The following is a 21944-nucleotide window of genomic DNA, read 5'->3' as shown; positions in this document are numbered from 1 at the left end:
TTCAGTTTAGTTCAAATGATTTTAATCATCATTAGAATTTGTCATATATTTTCTTAATATTCTGTCTATATGCAGTGTTTAATTTATGTGATATGCTTACAATATGAAGTGTTTCACACTTATTTCTTCATATTTTAAAAATCTTTTCATACAAATAACAAAATGTCTTGAGATAAGACCTAAGTTTATACATGAAATCCATTAATATTTCATGTATAGACATAGCCTGAAGGTGATTGCATGAAAAATTTTTATGTTTCCTGAGACTTATGTGATTCATCCAGTCACATAAGAATATGAATGGAATTTTCCACTTCCAGCATCATATCAGTATTCAGAAAACTTAGGATTTAAGGGAATGTTCAATTTGAGAATTTTTGATAAGGTCACTCTACTTGTAATTCAATAAGTCATTCAGTTTGTATATACAACTAGATCTGTTCAGTATCAATATACAGAATTGACAAGTCGAAAAGCTAATACTTTTTACTTTTATTGCTGGATTATCAGTAATACAGCAGACACAGAGTTCTTAGATATGTATATCAAGTGTAAAGAACATTAAGGCTCAAGCTGTTCAAAAAGCTTTTAATGTGAGCGGTTAAAGCATTATGAACATTCGAAAACAGAAAAACAAAAACAAACAAACAAAAAAACCTTCTAGGACTGGAGCTGGAAGCCTGCGGGCCGGAGAGGCTGCTGCTGCAGGATGGCGACCGGAGCATCTGAGTAATAACTCTTCAAGTCTACAATTAAAAATGGCCTCTAACAAGACTACATCGCAAAAAATGGGAAAGAAACAGAATGGAAAGAGTAAAAAAGTTGAAGAAGCAGATCCTGAAGAATTTGTTGCAGAAAATGTACTGGACCCACTTGTAGTGAATGGGAAGGTAGACTATTTCCTGAAATGGAAGGGATTTACAGATGCTAATAATACTTGGGAACCTGAAGAAAACTTAGATTGTCCCGAATTAATTGAAGCATTTCTTAATTCTCAAAAAGCTGGTAAAGAAAAGGATAGTACAAAAAGAAAATCTTTATCGGACAGTGAATCTGATGATAGCAAATCAAAGAAGAAAAGAGATGCTGCTGATAAACCAAGGGGGTTTGCTAGGAGTCTGGATCCTAAAAGAATAATTGGTGCCACAGACAGCAGTGGAGAATTGATGTTTCTTATGAAATGGAAAGATTCAGATGAAGCTGACTTGGTGCTGGCAAAAGAGGCGAATATGAAGTGTCCTCAGATTGTGATTGCTATCTATGAAGAGAGACTAACTTGGCATTCTTGTCCAGAAGATGAAGCTCAATAATTTTTTGCATTGCTTTTTATATATATTTATACATATATATAAAATCAGAGTCTTGGTTTTTGAATTAATGGTGTGAAACAATAACTGCATTCTAATGAAAATCAAGTATGACATGTTGGTTTTGAAAGTAGTATTGGGAAGTTGAGGTTTTTCTTTTTTCCTCAATAGCACTGGTTACTTTGAACAAATATAATAAAGGTTTTCTGTAGTTGCTTTAGCAGAAAAAAAAATGTTTAATACCATGGTATATTTCCTCTGCATCCAGAAACAGATTGTGGCTTTTTTTAATATTAGGCAATTTTTTGGGGGTCATTACTTAGAACAACTTGTCTTTAACTGCTATGTTGAAGGACCATCCTGAATTTTCTTTTTTGTGTTTGTGTGTGTGTAAACAAAATACTTACATAGGTAGTTTTTTGTTTTGGAGATTTTGCTTGTTTAGAGGTGTTGGGCATCAGACCCACAGCCTTGTATATGTAGGTAAATGATGTATCACTTAGTTACATCCCTGGCCCTTGTTTTAGTTTTTTGTTGATTTTTGAGACAGGGTCTCTAGGCAGCTCAGGTTCACCTTGAACTTCCTAGGTAGCCAGGCTAGCTAGCCTCAAACTTTAGGTCCTCCTGCCTCTGCCATAGATATGCAAATGCAATAGCTTTGCAAAACTTCTTGAAAGAAAAAAATTTAAGCTAATAACAACTTCCCTCTCCCAGATGAGAAATCTTGATTTCCTTTCACTAAAATTTTCTGTAGTGAGCATTCCTTTACAAAATATTGGTCATGGGCTATCTAACACTCAGCTCATGGAAATGTAAAATCAGCTGGTTAGAGATGTGACTATTTAGGACCTACTGGTCTAAATGAATGGACAGAATTTTATAATTATTGACCTGCATGCTTTTTCTTTACCCCAACTCATTCCTTACATGTAGGCTCAATTGTTTTCAGTATTGGGTTACTGGTTCCACAAAAGCCAGAGAAACAACTTTGTAGTAATCAGAATGTTACCCAACTGTATATTTACTTTATTGTAAATAATGGTGAACAGTGGTCAATAAATAGTTTTATATTCCTTAAAAAAAAAAAACAAAAAAAACCAAAACCTTCTATTCACACCTAGATGGACCCAAAAGGCACAGATTTACTTTTCAGGATAACCAAGAAACTAAGAAAATATACAAAGGAAGTCTTCTCCGGGCTTTATCTCTACGTCAGTAAAGGTTTAGGTATTACTAGACATAATAAAAAAAAAAAAAGTATGTTCCACAGTGGATGCAATTAGCTTACAGGAACCAAACAGTGAAAGTTACAGATGGGAGGTTTACATATCACAGGGCATAATATTAGATATGAGAGTGTTCAGCAGAAAGCTGTGGATATCTGCTTAGACCCTCCTGGCATATTCAATTAAGTGCTAACAATCACACATACCTTTATGTGATGCAACTACTTCATATTGGTGAAAGAAAACATAAAAAAAGTTTAGACAAGAGCTCTAGGGTTTACACAGATCATAATCATGTCTGCTGTCAATGTCAGACCCAACAGTGTTCTGATTAGTGGTGTTATGACTAGACTTGTTATTAGTCTTTTCTTAGCAAGTGGGGACGTTTGAACCCTAAACTCTGCTTTATTCCTGCCTACCAAACCTTAAAGTTGATATTTGAAAGGATCAAACCATTAACTCTAAAAGGACGGAACTGATAACTCCAAAAATAAAACTCAGAAAATTTTAAGAACATGTAATATTTATACCATTGGAATACTCTGTAAAAAAAAAAAGTGAAAAAGAAGAAAAATTCAAGTCAGTGACTTCATTGTTCACCTTAACAATCTACATGAGAAGGATATGAAGACTAAATTGAAAGAAAAAAATAGCTTTAAAAATCAGAAAACAGGGCTGGGGATATGGCCTAGTGGCAAGAGTGCTTGCCTCGTATACATGAGGCCCTGGGTTCAATTCCCCAGCACCACATATGCAGAAAATGGCCAGAAGTGGTGCTGTGGCTCAAGTGGCAGAGTGCTAGCCTTGAGCAAAAAGAAGCCAGGGACAGTGCTCAGGCCCTGAGACCAAGGCCCAGGACTGGCCAAAAAAAAAAAAAAAAAAAAAAAAATCAGAAAACAAATTAAAGAACTAGAAAATAGAGAAACAATATAGAACATGAAGAAATTTTAAAATCTGGCTCTATGGATTCAGTAAAAAAGATAATAAATCATATCTGTAGAAATAAAATATACCATTTAAGAACCACTCAGGTACCTTTACTCATTAGCTTGAAATCTAGACAGTATAATAAAGCCAGAAAAAATAAATGCACCAACACTGAAAGAACAGAAGTAAAATTACATTAAATTGAACATGACAAAATTCTAAACAGTTTGACAAGAAATATACTCATTACCTTACACATGTAACTATAACCCCTCTATACATCACCTGGACAATAAAATTAAGGAAAAAAATCAAAATAACAACAACAAAAAAACATGAATTCCCTGGATGCCTGTGGCTCATGCCTTAATCTTAGCTATTCAAGAGACTGAGATCTGAGAATCCTTTAGAAGTCAGCCAGGGCAGAAAAGTCTGTCAGAGTTTTATTTCCAATTAAATTTCCAATGAAGTGTCATTAAAATAAAATAAAAAACTGAAAGTGGATCTGTGGCTTAAGTGATGGAACATTAGATTTGAGCAAAAAAATAAAACTGAAGAACAGCATTCATACTCTAGGTTCAAGCCCCAGGTTTGTGAGATGTTATGAAGCATGTATTACAGCTGTAACCCCAACTTTTTGGGTGGCATCTTCTGGAAAATTCACAGTTTGAAGCTAGATTATGAAAACAGCTACTGAAAATCCTTCCGAATAAAATGACTCAGGCATGATGAAACATGCTTACAAGCCTAGCAACTAGAGAAATAGGTAGGAATATTTTACCAAAAAAGGCTTATAAATAGGAAAAGCCTGCAACTTTATAAGAAATGTAATGAAAAACCTTAAAAAGATGAAGACATGACTCAACTAGTCATGCAAATATGTGCAAATACAATTGTATTAGACAGCCTATGTCTAAATCCCAGTTCTGTCAAAACAAAAGCAGAACAAGAGAAAATCTACAAACTCATACATACTGCTATGTATGGATAGGTTACTAATTTTTGACAAAAAGACAAAGACTATTCAAAACAAAATAATACATTTTTTCAACAAATGGTGCTTGACTGCTTAGATAGGTGGAAGAAGTACTTCTATTCATATCTTCTACCATGTGCAAAAGTAAACTGAGAGCACGCTATAAGCTTGACTTGGTTTATGAAAACAGCAAGATCAATTAACAAGTGTGATAATGTAAATTTCATCAAAATATACAACTTCTGTTCTTTAAATGACACTGGCCAGAAAAAGTAATGCCAAAATATGACAACAAATTTTCATAAATGTAACAAAAGTTTTGCATACATCATATGAAAAGAACTCTTCCAAATCAGTAATAAAAGGAATTAAAGAAAATGAAATTTTAACTTTAATAATACCAGGTGTTGGTGGCTCACTCCTGTAATTCTAACTACTCAGGAGGCCCAGATCTGAAGATCATGGTTCAAAACCAAGTTTGGGAAGTCTGTGACACTCTTATCTCCAACTAATCACAGAATAATAAGAAGTTGCACTGTGTCTCAAGTGGTAGAGTAGTAGCCTTGAGCAAAAGTAGATCAGAAATGGGAGCACTGGGGAAGGGTAGATGAGTGGAAGGAGAAAGGATAAGCAAATATAGTCACTGTATTCAAAGATACCATGTGAAAATTGAACTCCATGATATAGAGGTCAGGGGAGAATAAGAATCTTAAGAAATGATGATGGAAGAGGTAACACTGATCAAAGTTCATTGTACTCCTAATCTGAGTACTGGTATTGGAACCTCTTTGTCCAACTACTTAATGTAAAAAAGTGAATATTAAAACAAATATCTCCTTAATCTATTCTATTAAGGTTCTACTGAGGTGTGTTTGAATTGAGCCCTGTCTTTGGGCTTTTTTCCTGGGGCATAGCCCTAAGAGTTCATTTTTTAGCAAAATTATTGATAAATCTGTGTGAGCCAGAATCACCATCCATTAATACTAGATCCCCCTAAATATTTGACCAAATTTCCTACATTCCAGTATTCTCCAGGTAAAGTCTGATTATTGTGACCTACTTTCAATAAAAGTCCTGTAAATTGGTTTAGACAGAATCCTCTCTTATCATCCCTAAGGTTTTCTTTTATTAATTTTCTGCTCTCATTCTGCTCTTAGCTATGAGTTCCTTCTTTTACTAATGTTTGGCATTGAGACCAATATTTCTCTCTTACTATAAAAATCTCATCTTGTAGTCTCTATGGCTAACAAAATAATCCTGAGAAATATCTGGCCTGAAATTTAACATGTGCTCATAATGATTCTTCTTTCTTATTTAATACATAGTATGGTATACTACTTTGAAAAGAAAAACAACAGTTAAAATATTGATATATAACATGGACACATTTCAAAATGATTACTGTAACTGACAGAAGCCAGGCAGGAAGGACTTCAAAGATACCATTCATATAGAACATGTAAACAATTGTCAAATGATAACATACAGATGATGTGTGTTGGGAATAGAGGAGTTAGAGGGGGTGGGGAAACAGGAGTTTACAAAGAAATAAAGTAATTTTCAGGAGACATGGATGTGCTTGGTGTCTTCGTTGTGATATCAGATTCTTAAATGTGAGTGTGTGAAACCTTTCAAATTTAAATCAGTGAACTTTAACACCTATTAGTTGCATTAAAAATTTAAAACTAATGACCAGAATTTCTCAAAGGTATTTTAAATATATTTATTGGAGTTGGGAACATGGCTTAGCTGTAGAGTGCTTGCTTAGTGTGCACAAAGCCCTGGGTTTGATTCCTCAGCACCACATAAACAGAAAAGGCTGAAAGTAGAGCTGTGGCTCAAGAGGTAGAGTGCTAGCCTTGAGCAAAAACAAGCCAGGGACAGTGCTCAGGCCCTGAGTCCAAGCCCCAGGACTATAAAATAAATTAAAAATAATAATAAATAAGTATACTTATTATATTTAAGTATCTATACAAAGGAGTTGTCATTCAACAAAAGTTTATGAATACAGTGCAACTTTATCAGTGGCAAATGAAGGGGAAGGAAGAATGCAGACAATAATTCATTGTATATGCTACAAAATCAAAAATACTTTTTGAAGACAAACTACATTAAGAAAACAGGGTAGTTTAAAAAAAACAAATGTGTTTATTATCTAATAAATTTATTCAAAGTCTTTTCCTAAACCTAAATTATAAGTATCCTAGACAAATAGCTCTTCTCATGGCTTACAAATACCAACAGATGAAAGAACAGAGGTAAATCTGAATGTGCACCTGTGTGTTGAATATAAAGCTCAAGTGCTGAGAAGATTGATGGGAAGCTGCTCCTGAGACTAACTAGCCAAAGGAAAGTCTTCATTTCAGCAATGGTTCTGAAGATATGGTATGTGAAGAGGAAGAGAATGAGAAGAACATAAAAAAGAGAAAGAAAAAGAGAGAGAATATTTATAAACATCACATAAGTTGAAGAACTTTATAAGAACGTATATTCAGAGGTATAGATATCTCCAGACACAGCTTTAAAGTTTGTTAGAATGTGTTGTTTTATTTTGTGTGGCTATATTTTGAAGAAATCTGAGATGGCATGAATGGGGGGGTATCATGTTATATTTAGAGAAAAGAAATTGTCTGTGCCTTACTGACTACCTGATTTGGAGGAGTGGTGGTCCTTACTGAGTGTAAAGTTAGAATTCTGTGTCCTGTGATGTGATGGAAAGGGCATAGAGCAAGGTCTAAGAATAAATACATCCAATAACATGGACTCAACTTTTCTATCCAAACTCAGAAGAGCTGGGTCAGCTTTAGCAAAGGGTATTAGAAAATATCTCTCTCTCTCTCTCTCTCTCTCATTTTTCTTTTTAATTTCATTTTGCAAATCTCTAAACTGCACCCATTCAAAACCTGCTCCAGTAAATCCAAAGGGCCGTTGTTCAGATCTATGTACAAATGTTTTGAAAATATCATGCAGTTATAAACCCGAGTTTACATTTTAGTTATGAAAGCTAACTATGTGATTAACTTTTATTATTTTTTCCCTACAGAATTGTTCCAACAAAATTGTTTTTCTTATTTTAAAATTAAATTAAACAAGGCATGTTGATAGAAGCCTGTAATCCAGAGGAGGCAGAGGCAGGAAGATTACAAGCTGCAGGCATAGAAAGACCCCTTGTGAAATAAATAAATAAATAACAAAAAAGAGAAATAAAAATAAAATTTAAAAAATATAAATGAGTATTTGTAATATAATAATAACTTTAAGCTGGGACCTGGTGGCTCACACCTGTAATCCTTGCTACTCAGGAGGCTGATATATGAGGATGATGGATCAAAGCCAGCCCCAGCACCAAAAAGGACTCAGGGAAAGCACCAGGCCCTGAGTTCAAACAACACAATTGACAAAATAAATAAATAAAGTTACTGAACCAGTATTAAAATGTATTTTTATTTACTTAGAAATCTGAAAAGAGTCTAATTTCTTAACAAGTATAGCAGCTTAAGTATATATTCCTTTATTGTATTTTGTGTTTTGGGTTTTTTTGGGCCAGTCCTGGGCCTTGGACTCAGAGCCTGAGCACTGTCCCTGGCTTCCTTTTTGCTCAAGGCTAGCACTCTGCAACTTGAGCCACAGTGCCACTTCTGGCCGTTTTCTGTATATGTGATGCTGGGGAATCGAACCCAGGGCCTCATATATACGAGGCAAACTCTCTCGCCACTAGGCCATATCCCCAGCCCCCCCTTTATTGTATTTTGTAAGCAGCCTGTTATATTCTACATGATATTTCATAAGTGTAAAAGATCACATGGAATAATAACATAAAATAAATGAATGTTCACCCTTAGTACATTGCCCCTGTGAGATGTATTTTTAGGTAAGTCTTCAGGAGTTAATTAGTTTAAGAAGAAATCATGATGGGCTTGAAATATGGCCTAGTGGCAAGAGTGCTTGCCTTGTATACATAAAACCTTGGGTTCGATTCCTCAGCACCATGTATCTAGAAAATGGCCAGAAGTGGTTCTCTGGCTCAAGTGGCAGAGTGCTAGTCCTGAGCAAAAATAAGCCAGGGAAAATGCTCAGGCCCTGAGTTCAAGTCCGAGAGTGACGGAGGAGGAGGAGGGGGAGGAGGGGGAGGGGGGGAGGAGGAGGGGGAGGGGGAGGAGAAGGGGGAGGGGAGGGGGAGGGGGGAGGAAGAGGAGGAGAAGGAGGTCATGAAGGTGGACCTACATGATAGAAGTAGTGTCTTTATAGTAGAGGAAGAAAGTTGGACATTTTCTGTTAACCAGTAGAATAAGCAAGAAGTCATCTAAAGAAAGGATGGAGAAGCTTCACTATAATCTCATGATTGGCACTGGGATCTACAACATTTAGGAAGGAAGGGAGGGAAGGAGGAGAAAAAAAGGAAGGAAGGAAGGGAGGACGAAGAGAAAAGAAAGAAGAGAAAGAAAGTGACAAAGTGACATGAGAGGGGGAGGAAGGAGGAAGGAAGGCAATAAACAAGAAAAGAAGGAAACAAGATAGGAAAATGACAAGAAGAAGAAGCAGGGAAAGAGGAAGGAGCAGGGAAAGGGAATGGAATGGAAAGAGCCGAGCATTTGTGTATATGAACTGAGCAAGAACTACATTAATGGGCACATCGTTCAGATTTCTGAGGCAAAACTCCCAACATGGACTTCGTAAGAAAGACAGGAAGGATGGACATGTTAGAACTCCCTTTGCATTGGCCAAATTTGAAACTCTGATTTCTGTTCTGAAAATAAAGCTCAACTGCTCAGAGTGACATTGATCAGGGGATATTGCATTCATAAACTGCATTGTTAAATAGTAACTACTTCATACAAGTACCTAAAGATAATAACTGAAAACTACTAATAAATAGATTGACACTATTATTGGTTTGTAATCTTAAAGAGTGTTTTTGATTCATCCTCCTTAATGACTGGTAAAAATAAAAAGTGTTGGAAGTAGATGAATCAAAGTTTCTGACATTTGTTGAAAAAATGTACTTTTGCTGTTCTGTTCAGGAAAGGAAGGGAGAAAATAATGACATGAACATAATTTAGAACTTAAATAATCTGAACTAAACTTTTTGCTTAGCCAGAACTCATACATATCCATTCATTTGTTTATCTTTTCACCATTTTAGTTAATTATAAAGTGTAAAAATATCCCACGTTTATAGTGTATAAAATATGTATATTATATACAAAACAAAATTTAATTTCTGCATACGGCAAATACTGTTTTCACTAATATTTTACTGACAAAGATTGAAACTTGATGTGGTTTTATAATTAGGCCAAAGAAACATATTTATAAGTGATACGGGACTGTTGAAGAACTAAACAAAAAAAATCACATTTTTATCAAGGTATTACCTTGGTGATGTGAACTACCATCAATTACTCATTATTAATAGGTAAGTACATTTTTATAATTAAATCTATATATACTCTTCAGCTTACATGTATTTATTTGATTTTCCCCACTACTATACTCAAAGTGCTGCTAAATGAGTAACAATAAATTGTTTAACAGATGTAAAGAAAACCAATTATTTTGGTGGGCAGTTAACCCTATAAAAGTGGAAGTTTTGATGTTCACACACAAAAACATCAGTATAACAACTTTTTAAAAATTAATTTTACCATTGATTGAACCACCTCTGCTGGCATATTGAAAGGAAGAATCAATATTAAACTTAATCTATACTTAAATATGTTGTCTTTTTATCAGGTAGTAGTTTCCACCAAGAATCAAGCTAACTCCAGTTTCCCATTTCTGCTTAAAACTCATTCATACCCCTATCTCTACAGTAAAATACTTTTACTGGAAGTTTACAAAGTGTGCCCTTTACAAGCTTAAACATTATCTTTATTTGTAAGTCAGAAGCTCTGTCAACAAAAATTGTATTCTATTTCCTTGTACAGTAATACAGTATTAAGGCATAATTCTGGGGCACTTTCACCTTGAACCTATCAATAAGTTCATATTTCAAAATAATTTATTTTCCTTTGGAAAAACTTTTTCTACAATTAGTCCTTGGGAATGTCAAATATACTTAAAATATATGCGCCAGTCATTCATAGACCCTGGTTACATGCCTTTCACATCTTACCATTTCATTAGTAAGTTGTTGAGGGAAAAATTAAAACTAATCAAACCAAACAAAAAAATATTGTGCTTTGTAAGTCAGACAACATATTTCTTATGTCCTAATGTTAAGTATTAAAGCAAGCAATTTAAAATTCAAGCAAAATGAGAGGCTTCACAAACATTCTGGTTGATTTATTTCCTGACAAAATCATAAATGATCATTATGAGAAATGACAACTTGGCCCCTGATATGGCTAAGGAATGCAGTATATTCTGGGTTGGAATGAAACAACAACAGTTGCTTTGCAAAGAAAGGTGATGTGGGAAAAATCAATAAGGTAAAACATATATTTCATATCATAATAGGTGGAAATAAGGTTGAATACCAGTTGCTCATGCTAGTAATCCTAGCTACTCAGGAGGCTGAGCTTTGAGGATTGCAGTAGGAAGCTATCCAGGGGAGAAAAGTCCCTATGAGACTTATCTTCAAAACCTGGAAGTGGTATTGTGGCTCAATTGGTAGAGTACTAGTCTTGAGCACAAAGAGGCTCAGAGATAGTGCCAAGGCCCTGAGTTCAAGCCCTGGAGTTGGCAAAAAGAAAAAGAAAAAAAAAGTGATAGAAATAGCTAACTTTTTTGAAAGAGTTAATAGAAAAAATGGGCGATACTTAAATGTCATTGTTTAGTATGTACCTTTGAAAGTAATAAACATCAATCATGTAAAAGACTGTCATTATCTCTTATGCATTTCAGAAACCAGCCAGGCACATGTGGCTCACACCTGCAATCTTAGATACTCAAGAGGCTGAGATCTGAGAATTCTACTTAAAAGTCAGTCCTGGGAGGAAAGTCCTAGAGACTCTTACCTACAATTACCCATCAAAAAACAGAGTGGTAGAGCACTAGCCTTGAACAAAAAAAGCTCCAGGACAATGTCTTGGCCTAAGTTCCAGCTGGAGGACTGGTTCTTATGCATGTGTGCACACAAACACAAAACACACACAGCAAGAAAGAAAACATATACATTTCTTAACAATCTCCTATTATCTATCAGCAGAACCTCTTCTCACAGTACCATGTGTTCAAACAAATTGTCAGTGCTTCATTTTCTATTATTCTGTGCTGCTAAATAGACTAACAATATTGGAGATAATTCTATCAATTACTACTGAAAGAGAAATGATGCCCTGATTAGAATAACTTAAGGAAATTTAAGAGGCAACACTTGGCAAAGTATAGGGAGACAATAAGAAAGTCCAGACCACTTAAACAAAATCCTCAGCACTAGAGAAATAATGAAAAAAATTCAATGATATAGTTCCTAGAATCCAGCAGAAATGTAAATTGAATCAGGACCTGTAAGCCTTTGTTAGAGGGACAAACTCATCAGAAAAGGATATTCATGAATAAGTTGCCTTGGGCTAGATTCCTCTGATCTCAGCCTTCTGAGTAGCTAAGTTTATTAAATACATTTTACTGGACATTTGCTGCATTAAAGCACTTACTTTTAAATATATTAAAAATTATACAAAAAGGAGTTTCCTATTGTTTAAAAGTTACACACCAACATGCTTAAAAATAGAATGCCTTAATGCCACTGATTCTCTTCAAAATCTGAGACTAGCTGTAGGCAGGTTTATGTTTATGAAATCCAATTTCACAGAAGTTGGGAATTGCTAATGCTGATTTATTAAAACATGGTATGTCCTATGTGTTCTCAAATATTTTAGCCATTTGAGTATTTTATATAAAGTAAAATAATGTAAAATTTAAATGCAGTTGAAGGAAATTAAATTGTTATTTTATTTCTAATATTAGTTTTAATACTTGAACCGCATAGTCATTTCTAGATTTCTTGAGTAGTTTATTGGAGATAAGAGTCTCAAGGTGACTTTCTTGCCCAAGCTGGCTTCAAACTGCAGCCTTCTGATCTCAGCCTCCTGAATAGCTACTATTACAAGCCTGAGGCACTGGCACCCGGCTTTAAAAGAGATCTAAAGTATGAAACATTTACCAGTTTCAAAACCAAGTTTAAAACCTATCTTGTCATAACTAATCTATGATTCCCTGAGCATCTATTATTATATTCCCTTTCTCTTTCCCTCTTACCTACACATTTACACACACACAAACACACACACAGCTGTGAAGAAAGAGGTACAAATTTACCAACACTGCTAACATAATGTCAACATTGTCTAGGTCAGTGGCATTAGGAATTTTTCTAACTTTTCCTTAACATGAATCTTGCTATTTTCTGTGGTTACTGTGTAAGTGAAATATTATTTTTAAATATAGAAGGGCAAAATAGCTGTCGGCTAGTTCACGATACACAATACAACCTTGGGAAGCAGGTGACAATCTTCTAATGTTGCAACCACTTTCCTAACTGGTGTCACTTCATTGATTTAAACCTGCAGAACAAGATGATACTCAGAAAACAGAATGTTTGTTATCAAAGAGATTTCACAAGAAAGTGATTCATCATGCTGACATTATAAAAGATGTTCAACTGTGCTATACTACTAACAGAAATGCATTTCTTGTTGGTACAGTTGTAATTAATTTCAAAATAAACATTCAAAGGAGTTTTGAAGTTGATGTGAATGTGTTTCACATGTGAATTTAGGGAAAATATTTTCTAAATATAAAAGCCCATTCTTCATTCACAATTTATCAAAAGATACACAAAATATGAGAAGGTATTTGAGGTAGAGAACCAGAAGTTTATGGATTGTGTATTTGCTACATTTTCTTTTTAGTGCAGTAATAACTGTAATGCCTTGTTGCTAAAACTAAAATTATAACATATTGAATGAGAGAGATGGATAAGATGAACAACACAAAGAACACTACTTTAGAATCAGTGTCATTGGTTTATTTGTCATGTAGTCGATTATGCAGAGATAAATCATTCATTCTGCATTCATTGGACAGAAAACTATTCAATGAGTAAATGACTTTAAAATGTGACTTTACTTAAATATATATATATAACATGTTATATATATAAATCTCTATATATGTGTATATGTGTATTTGTGTGACATATTATGATGTAAATTCTACTTTAGTAATAATGAATTAAGTTTTCCCATTCTGCTAATTTGTCACAAACAGAAAATACTCAAAGATCTTCCCTATACATGTGAGTATATATAGTTGTACAAAGATGTTTCCATTCAAGACAGCAGCTTATGGACATAATACATCTTGATCAATGCCACCTCTTTCAAATATTTCACTCATCTCTCCAAACCCCAGATGTCCATCACTTTTCTTCATGATGTTAGGATATGCACTGGTTTCTTAAACTACATTCTACCCCCTTCTCCTTTTCACAAATTTGGAACATATTAATAAACTTACCGTTACTGCAATATATATCTATATATTTATATCTATCTATATCTATCAATCTGTATCTATCTCTTTATATCTATCTATCTATATATGTATGTATGTATGTATCTATCTATCTATCTATATATCTATATGTATCTATATATCTATATATATCTCCACATGTGACTTGGAATAATGACAAAAAACCTGAGATCTGTATTGGCTTGTAGAAGGTGTGCTATTAGAATTTTAAGCCAAGTGATTCATATAAATAATGTAAATACTATTTCTAAATGGTACAAGAACAATCAACATACATTTATCATGCTCAGTTTTAATCTGCTTTGTATAAAATTCAAAAGGCTAACACTACATATAAGTACTTACATTGTCAGTAAAAAAAAAAAAAAAAAAGCTCCCCATTCTAGAGGAACAACAATGCTATTGAAAACTGCTTGATGTTAAATACTGACAGATCTTACTGAGTCTATATCCACAGCAAAAAAAGAAATGTATCCTGGAATTCTAGTCAATAAAGCTTTCTTCAATTAAGTAGTAATTTTTTCAAAGATACAAATATAAATATATGCAGAATCCCTGGTATTTCTTGTCAAGTATGTGGCTTAATTAATAATTTAATGTAATTTTTCCATATTTTTTACAATAACACATCATTCTTTCTAACAAATAAGTAAAATTCCAAAGTGTATATATGTAATATTTTATTGATCCTTTTGTCCACTGAGGGGAATCTAGGCTGATTCCATATCTTGACTATAGTGACTTATACTGCAATAAACATAAATAGAGGACAGAGAAATAAACCTACAGACCTACATTCATTTAATATTGGATAAGGGAGCAAAAAACATAGGCTGGAAGAAAGACAATCTCTTCAACAAAAGCAGCATTAGCAAAACTGATATCCACATGTAGAAAATGGAAACTGGACACCAACTTGTACCAGCATCAATTCAAATGTATTAAAAACCTGAAACCATGAAATGATTAGGAAAAAATAAGGGAAACAGTAGGGGTCCTGATTAAAGATCTAGAAGAACAGCAAATCAAAGAAATACTTGAAAAATGGGATTACATCCACTAAGAGGTCTCTGCACAGCAAATGACATAGCCAACAAGCTAAATAGACAGCCTACAGAATAGGAGAAAATTTTGAAACCTAAATATTAGAGAATAGCCTAGGACCCTGAATATACAGAGAACTTGAGAAATTGTATCTTCAAAAAAACCAACAAATTAATTTTTAAAAGGGTATTTTGATAAAGAGAGACTTCTCAGAAGAAGAAGAAGTAAAAAACAGCTAAAAGGGGCTGGGAATATGGCCTAGTGGCAAGAGTGCTTGCCTCGTATACATGAAGCACTGCGTTTGATTGGTCAGCACCACATATATAGAAAATGGCCAGAAGTGGTGCTGTGGCTCAAGTGGCAGAGTGCTAGCCTTGAGCATAAAGAAGCCAGGGACAGTGCTCAGGCCCTGAGTTTAAGCCCCAGGACTGGCCAAAAAACAAACAACAACAACAACAACAACAAAAAGTAGGTAAAGGACACAAAAGGAATGCTTAACATCTCTGGCCATAAAGGAAATGCAAATGAAAGCAAAACTGAGATTCCACCTTACCCCAATTAGACTGGTCAAACAAGAAAAAAAAATATAAGAGATGCTAGGGAAGGCAAGGCCAACAGGGAACTCTAATACACTCTTGGTTGAAATGCGGTATGGAGGTGTCATTAAAAATAGGAACATAGAACTACCTTATGATCCAGTAATTTTCTCCTGGATACTTATACCAAATATTATAAATAATGTTATACCTATGCAAACAGCAAAACATGCTGACTATTAAAAAAAAGTTTTCTTTACAAAGCATAGAAGAACCTACATGAAATCATTACACTATAAGTCAGTGTGTTCTTATGACTCTTAACAATCAGTCTCAGCTGCTACATTGATTACATAATTCACTAGTTTTCAAGGCTGTAATTTTTTTTAAGCAGGCATTTTAACCCAAAGGCTGTGTACTAACAAATTCTCACACATGGAAACATTTTGCCCAAGGATGGATCAGAGTAAAAATAATTAATTAAGCTTCACATTTTAAATAGCTTTACTAGTAATACCTCCTGTGTCCAATAAATGAGAAATTGTGTAATAGAAAAAGAAGAAAAATGTGAGGATAAAGGGAGTGATTTCCATTTTTGTAGTTAATTTAAAATTCAATACTTTCCTCCCTATCCATGTTGATATTCATTTATCTACATTTCAAACTGCAGCTCTTTGCATATACTTTCCAGAAATTAATTTAATTAAGGATTTAAAATATATATGGCAGCAGATCTTCCACAAAAATGCTCCGCTCTGCTCTAATTTAACATTGCCAGAAGTCACTATTACTTTATGTTAATGTCATTCCCCATGCATTTTAAGGTTCTTAATAAAATTCATCTTCAAGATAAATGTTTGTAGATACACTGTTTGTAGAAGCATCAGTATTATACATCCTCCAAGTCATTTTGTAATTTAGATGCTCATTTACACTTTATGGAAAGTTTCCTTCCTCATGTGACCAGAAGCATTTTGGCTGCTCCCTCCCATGGCATAAAATACGTGAATACTTGCACAGAGTACTTTTTTTCACTGATTCAGAAAAATGAAATAGCCATAACTCTGAATGAGAGGGTGTCAAATTATTATGAATAGTCTCTGTGTGAATGAAGGCAGTCTAATCAGTTACTTTTAGAAGGAAAAGTATTATGGGATTTTTTTCCCAAAAAGATTTATTTTAGTTCATTTAAGTTGTGTCATTTAGCATTATGGTTTGGCAGCTGCCAAAAAGATGACCAAAAGTGAGCAGTTCCAATAGTTCAAGGACATGCCACTGACTATGGAGTATCTGAATCGCCTATTGGCATTGCTTCCATCAAATAGATAATAAAACAATCTCCCTTTTACTGAATTTGGATAAGTAACTGATGATTTAATATAATCCAAATGTTAGTGGTCATCCGATCATACATTGAAAAAAAATCATTAAATAAGCAGTATTTGTCAGTGAACACATTTTGAGGCATTAGGCAAGATGTGTAAGAAAGAAAAAAATGTTAATTCTCTTAGAAAATGAGATGATAGTAGCTTCACCTTGTACATATAAAACAAAAGTTTCTCTGGAAGATTATTCTTCTGGAAAATTATTCTATTTTTACACTTTTCAAACCATTTTTCTGCGTTTCATCAGAGCCCCAGTGTTTACCCATGATAGACTTGTCATATTTGGTCTTGGAGAACTTTCATGAAAGAACATACTGTCTCTGTGATAAACTCAAAAGGATCTTGAACAAAGTGTGCAGATTCTAAGGAGAGTATTTGTTTATAAGGAGAGATTAGATCTATACTTCTGAGCAAATTATGAATCTCTAAAATGAGAAAAATCCAAATGAATAATCTTTATGAATACTTCTGTCTCTAATAGTTTTATTTCCTAAACCAAATCTTAACTCTTTATTGGCATATATAAAGGCCTGTATTTTTTAAATTTGCCAAATTTAAGTAATATAGAGATATGATTTATTTACCAGATTATTTCATGTGTTCTCATATTACATTGTAGGTTTTGTTCATATAATGTGTATTTTCAGTAGATTTAACTGCACTAATGCAATGATTTCAGAGGTTTAAGTACACCTTGCTTGTATTGTTGATTATATTCAGTATTTTATATGAATTTCAGGGAGAGAGACAGGAAAATGGTAAAGGCGTAATGTTTTAGCTCAGAAACAAGGCTAAAACAGATCCAAGTGAGTTCAGCAATGTAGAAAAGAGGCCTTAAGGAAGGCATCACAATAATGAACATGATTGATCTTTATTCTCTTGATCATTTGCAAAGCAGACTTTTGGCTAAACCAAGAGTATGTGTATACTCCGGATACCTCTAATGTGTGTGATGACCCAGACAATGCATGCACTGTATTATCATTCAGAATTTAAAAGTCCTTGTCCTGTTTGTGGTCACTTGAGCATTTGTAATGCAACCTCCTGATCAGGTACTTGGGTCAGAATTCGAAAATTTGTCTTTTCCAGAACAAATTATTTTTAATCACAATGCACTGATTTCCAGACTTTTCTTTGCTATTTACTATAGGCCAACTAAAATTTGGGAGATAGGAATACGAGTACAAAAAAGGAGCATAGCTAACACAATTACTAGCAATATAAGCCAATCTAAAAATGTCACCAGTAGAAAGACAGACATGTTACATTTAAAAATGATAGATACTCAGACTTAGGTGTGTATGGGTTCCAAAAATTCAACGAAACCACAAAAAAATATGCAAAGCAGTCAAACTCAAATCTCTCTCTCTCTCTCTCTCTCTCTCTCTCTCTCTCTCTCTCTCTCTCTCTCTCTCTCTGTCTGTCTGTCTTTCTCTCTCTCGGCACTTGGGCTTCAATTTAGAAACTCAAGCTCTTGCTTCTTTTTCACTCACAGGCAAAGATCCGCTTAATTTCAGCTACACCTTCAATTCCAATTCCAAACTCAAGCATTCTTGAAGCCAGATGTTTAGATCAATTCATTGTTCTGATATTTATATTGTAAGTTTAAAATCACTCATCTCACTCTGGGCTTATCTAATTCGTCCTACTTCTTGCCCTGAAGTGAGTATACAGTCATATATCACTCCACTTGTAATTGGTGTATAGACCAAATATATATTGTAGTATCATTAACTTGAAAGTAACTACATGTAGGGGAGCCAATGGTATCTATACTAAGTTAAATTTTAGTGAGCCCTTCAATGTAAGCATTGACCTTTAATTCTATTACATACTTATCTAATTATTTTGCTGACAGAATAACATATTGTAACTCTACCGTATTTCTTTCCGGATATATTGACAGTGTCTGTTTTATTTGCCAGGACAATTAGTATTACATAGATAAAGGTGTAATACACAATTTAAAAACATTTCCACATCAGTTCAATTTATCTTCTACTATACTCAGTCAACTAATGAAAGAGGTTTACCACAATAGGCATGGAGACCTACCCATAAATTATCCTGAAGTTCAGAAAAGTATGAAAATGGATACTTGTAACAGTGATTTGCCTATCACAGCATTTACAGCTAATTTTTACTTCCCTTACCATCTCTCCAGATAGTAAGCCTAGTAATGCTACATTTTTATAAAAATTCTTTATTGACATATTATTATTTCGGCTTTACAATGGTATCTAATTTAGATGTAAATAATTATTGACTGAGAACTCTTTTGTGTGGAGACTGAGCATTGAATCAAGGGTGAGCTAGGCAAATACTGAGCTGTGTTCCAAATAATTTTTTAGCCTTCCAATTTCAGTTGTATTTGTTAGCAGTAAAATAGTTATATAACTGAACATAATATGATCCTAAAAGAAAATGAATTATAGTTTTTAAAAGAGTTTTGTTCTTTCTCTATACTGTCACCTAGAAAAGTGTTGTTTAATAGCCTAGTATTTTTCAGAGCATGGATAAATTAATCATTATGTAAAACAATGACATTTTTAAGTTTTACCTAAAAATTAGAGAGTAATACCAGACTAAATGTTCATAAGTCTTTCTAATCTCTAATTTAACCTTTGGAGGTTACTAGTGAGCATCATAATTTTGATTAGAAAAAAAAGTTATAGGTCACAAATTGTGATATAATACAACACAGTTTTTTCAAATCATAATTAGATTTTAATTTATTTTGTAAGGAAAGGTAGCCTATTAAATATATTATTTTTATTTTACTTATTTCACTTTTATTCCCATTTATTAAGTCATGGCCTTTAGGAATAGAGATAAGGTTAGCAACCACTAAAGAGGGAGGGGGGTATGAGGGACAAGGTAACAAACTGTACAAGAAATATATCCAATGCCTAACGTATGAAACTGTAACCTCTCTGTACATCAGTTTGATAATAGAAATTTGAAAAAAAAAAAAAAAAGAAACTATTTTCATGCTGGAAAGTCAACACAAGTCTATGACAAAGCCAATTGTGATGATGACAAAGTTGGGATTCTTATTTCCATTGGCTATATTTTCAGCATTTATCTCTGTTGAATTCATCCTGTATTTACTTAACCATATTTAGTGCTTATTTTTCCACTGGAGTCATTTTCCTAGGAGAACAGGAATATTTGTCTAGTTGACTTGTGAATGAAAGAGAATGATAACAAAAGTAAAGTTTCCTGAGGGCAAGAAGGAAAGAAAGATGGGAAAGGAGTAAAAGATAACTCTTTTAAGTTTCCTTCAGAGAAGAAAGGTGGAAAACTGTGTAATTTAATATGGTGGGAAAAGGAATTTTGTTTCCTGGTGTTTTGGGAAAAAATTGTACTCTAATGAGACAGAAAATTTATACATACATAAATATATACAAACACACATATACATATATATGTATGCATATAAGTGTATCTATGAGGAAAGAGAAATAAAATATGCTCAGCTCAATTGTCTATGGAACACATAGTTAATGTCAATCATCACACTCATATATTGCAACAACAAAGAACTGAACCAGTTGTATAATTTATCACACATATCACATATGCACGTAGTAAATATATATATATATATTATATATTTGAAAGAATATTTTCTTTCCCTTTCTCAGATACATTGTCATATTAACATATCAGAAAGCTTAAAATATTTGATAATTTAGTTGATCCAACAAGCTAATACAACTTATTTTCCCATGAGAGTTAAACAGCATGAGGTCTAGATTAATATGTTAAACTTCAAGGCTCCAGGTTTACTTGACAAGTATGTCAAAATATCAAAAACAAAACTAATTCCACAACATGGATGGCTCCCTTGGCCTTACAAACTGAGCAATGCCTAGAATTTATCTGGGCCTTGATAGGCATATTCACACCCTAAAAGGATGCAGTGAGAATTTTGACCCTTTTCTCAAGTAGTCTGAATAGATTAAAGGTTGCATTTTTGTTTCCCACTCTCTCTGGGGAATTGAATGAAGAATTCTGTGTCTGCATTACATATAACTATAAGAAAATCCATTGTTCTTCCTTCCCATCCATGCACTGCAACCTGAGCTCTTCTTCCTTCCAAATATTTCCCTTGTTCTCACTAGCTTGTCTAGGGTTACATAAGGGAGACCAATGGCTCATTTGTAGTCTGGCTGCTGAGCTGTTGTGGAAATAAAAACTCTGTTCTTTAACCCAGTGTCTTGCATTTCTGCAATATTTATGTAATATAGAGCATATGCCTTGGTAAGTTATGTACAATTCACAGTTCTGGACAAAAGAGATACAAAGTCTAGAAATATTAAATATTGATGTTGAGCAAAACTAAATCTTGTGATCAAATAATATACATTTCACATAGCACTCCAGCTAGGCTCAAAGAAGAGAGATAGTAGAGGTCCCTACACATTCTTTTGAGTATTGTGTTTCCAACCACAGACATGCTCCCAGGAGGCATGCTGGAACACAATGGTAACCCTGAAAAGAAGAAAAAGAGGTAAATTACACTTCTGCATAAATTCAAATTTAAAATAGAAAAGGTCTGGTCTCTTGACAAAATAAATGTTTCCCTTTTAAAAGAGAGTTATAGCTGACTATTAAGGAATTACTTTGATTGTAAGTGTCAAGAATCCCAATTAGCAGGATAGCTCAAAGACAGAGAAAGAATGAGGAAATGCAGATGAAGCCTACCATTATGTATGTATACAAAGGATGAAAGAAAAGAAAACCAACAGCCTGAATTCACAAAACTTAATTCATATGAGTCAGTGGGTTTTTATCTTTTTAAAATGGGCTTTTGGGAGAGCCAAGAAGCAGAGTAGACTTCAGGGACTTTTCAATTTAAAATCTATTATTTCAATGGTCTGCTGGGAGGGCTGCATTAGGAATAGCTTCCTAAATTTGTCAGTTTGTTTTCTTTCTTACTTTTCAAACTACACACTTAAAAATGAGGGAAGAGAAATAAAATATGTTTCAGCCTAGCTGTCTATAGAACACGTTAATGTCAGTCATCACACTCATGATCTATTGCAACAATAAATCAA

General features: G+C 33.8%; 2 protein-coding genes across 2 annotated transcripts in view; one reads left to right on the top strand and one right to left on the bottom strand.

Annotated features, from left to right (window-relative positions):
* The window catches only part of Lrp1b (LDL receptor related protein 1B), a 1711024-nt gene that overhangs the window by 288055 nt on the left and 1401025 nt on the right, over positions 1-21944 (bottom strand). The window lies entirely within an intron of this gene.
* Positions 702-1442, top strand: LOC125350717 (chromobox protein homolog 3-like). The gene has a single exon (XM_048345542.1). The coding sequence runs from the start codon at positions 759-761 to the stop codon at positions 1308-1310; it is 552 nt and encodes a 183-aa protein (XP_048201499.1). The 5' UTR covers positions 702-758; the 3' UTR covers positions 1311-1442.

The sequence above is a fragment of the Perognathus longimembris genome, chromosome 4 (genome assembly GCF_023159225.1).
Source record: "Perognathus longimembris pacificus isolate PPM17 chromosome 4, ASM2315922v1, whole genome shotgun sequence".
NCBI lineage: Eukaryota > Metazoa > Chordata > Mammalia > Rodentia > Heteromyidae > Perognathus > Perognathus longimembris.
Note: the sequence above shows the minus strand (reverse complement) of the source record. Positions and strands in the feature narration are given on the sequence as shown.

Coding starts and splice junctions, on each gene's coding strand:
- LOC125350717 (XM_048345542.1), top strand. CDS start 759: ATGGCCTCTAACAAGACTACATCGCAAAAAATGGGAAAGAAACAGAAT.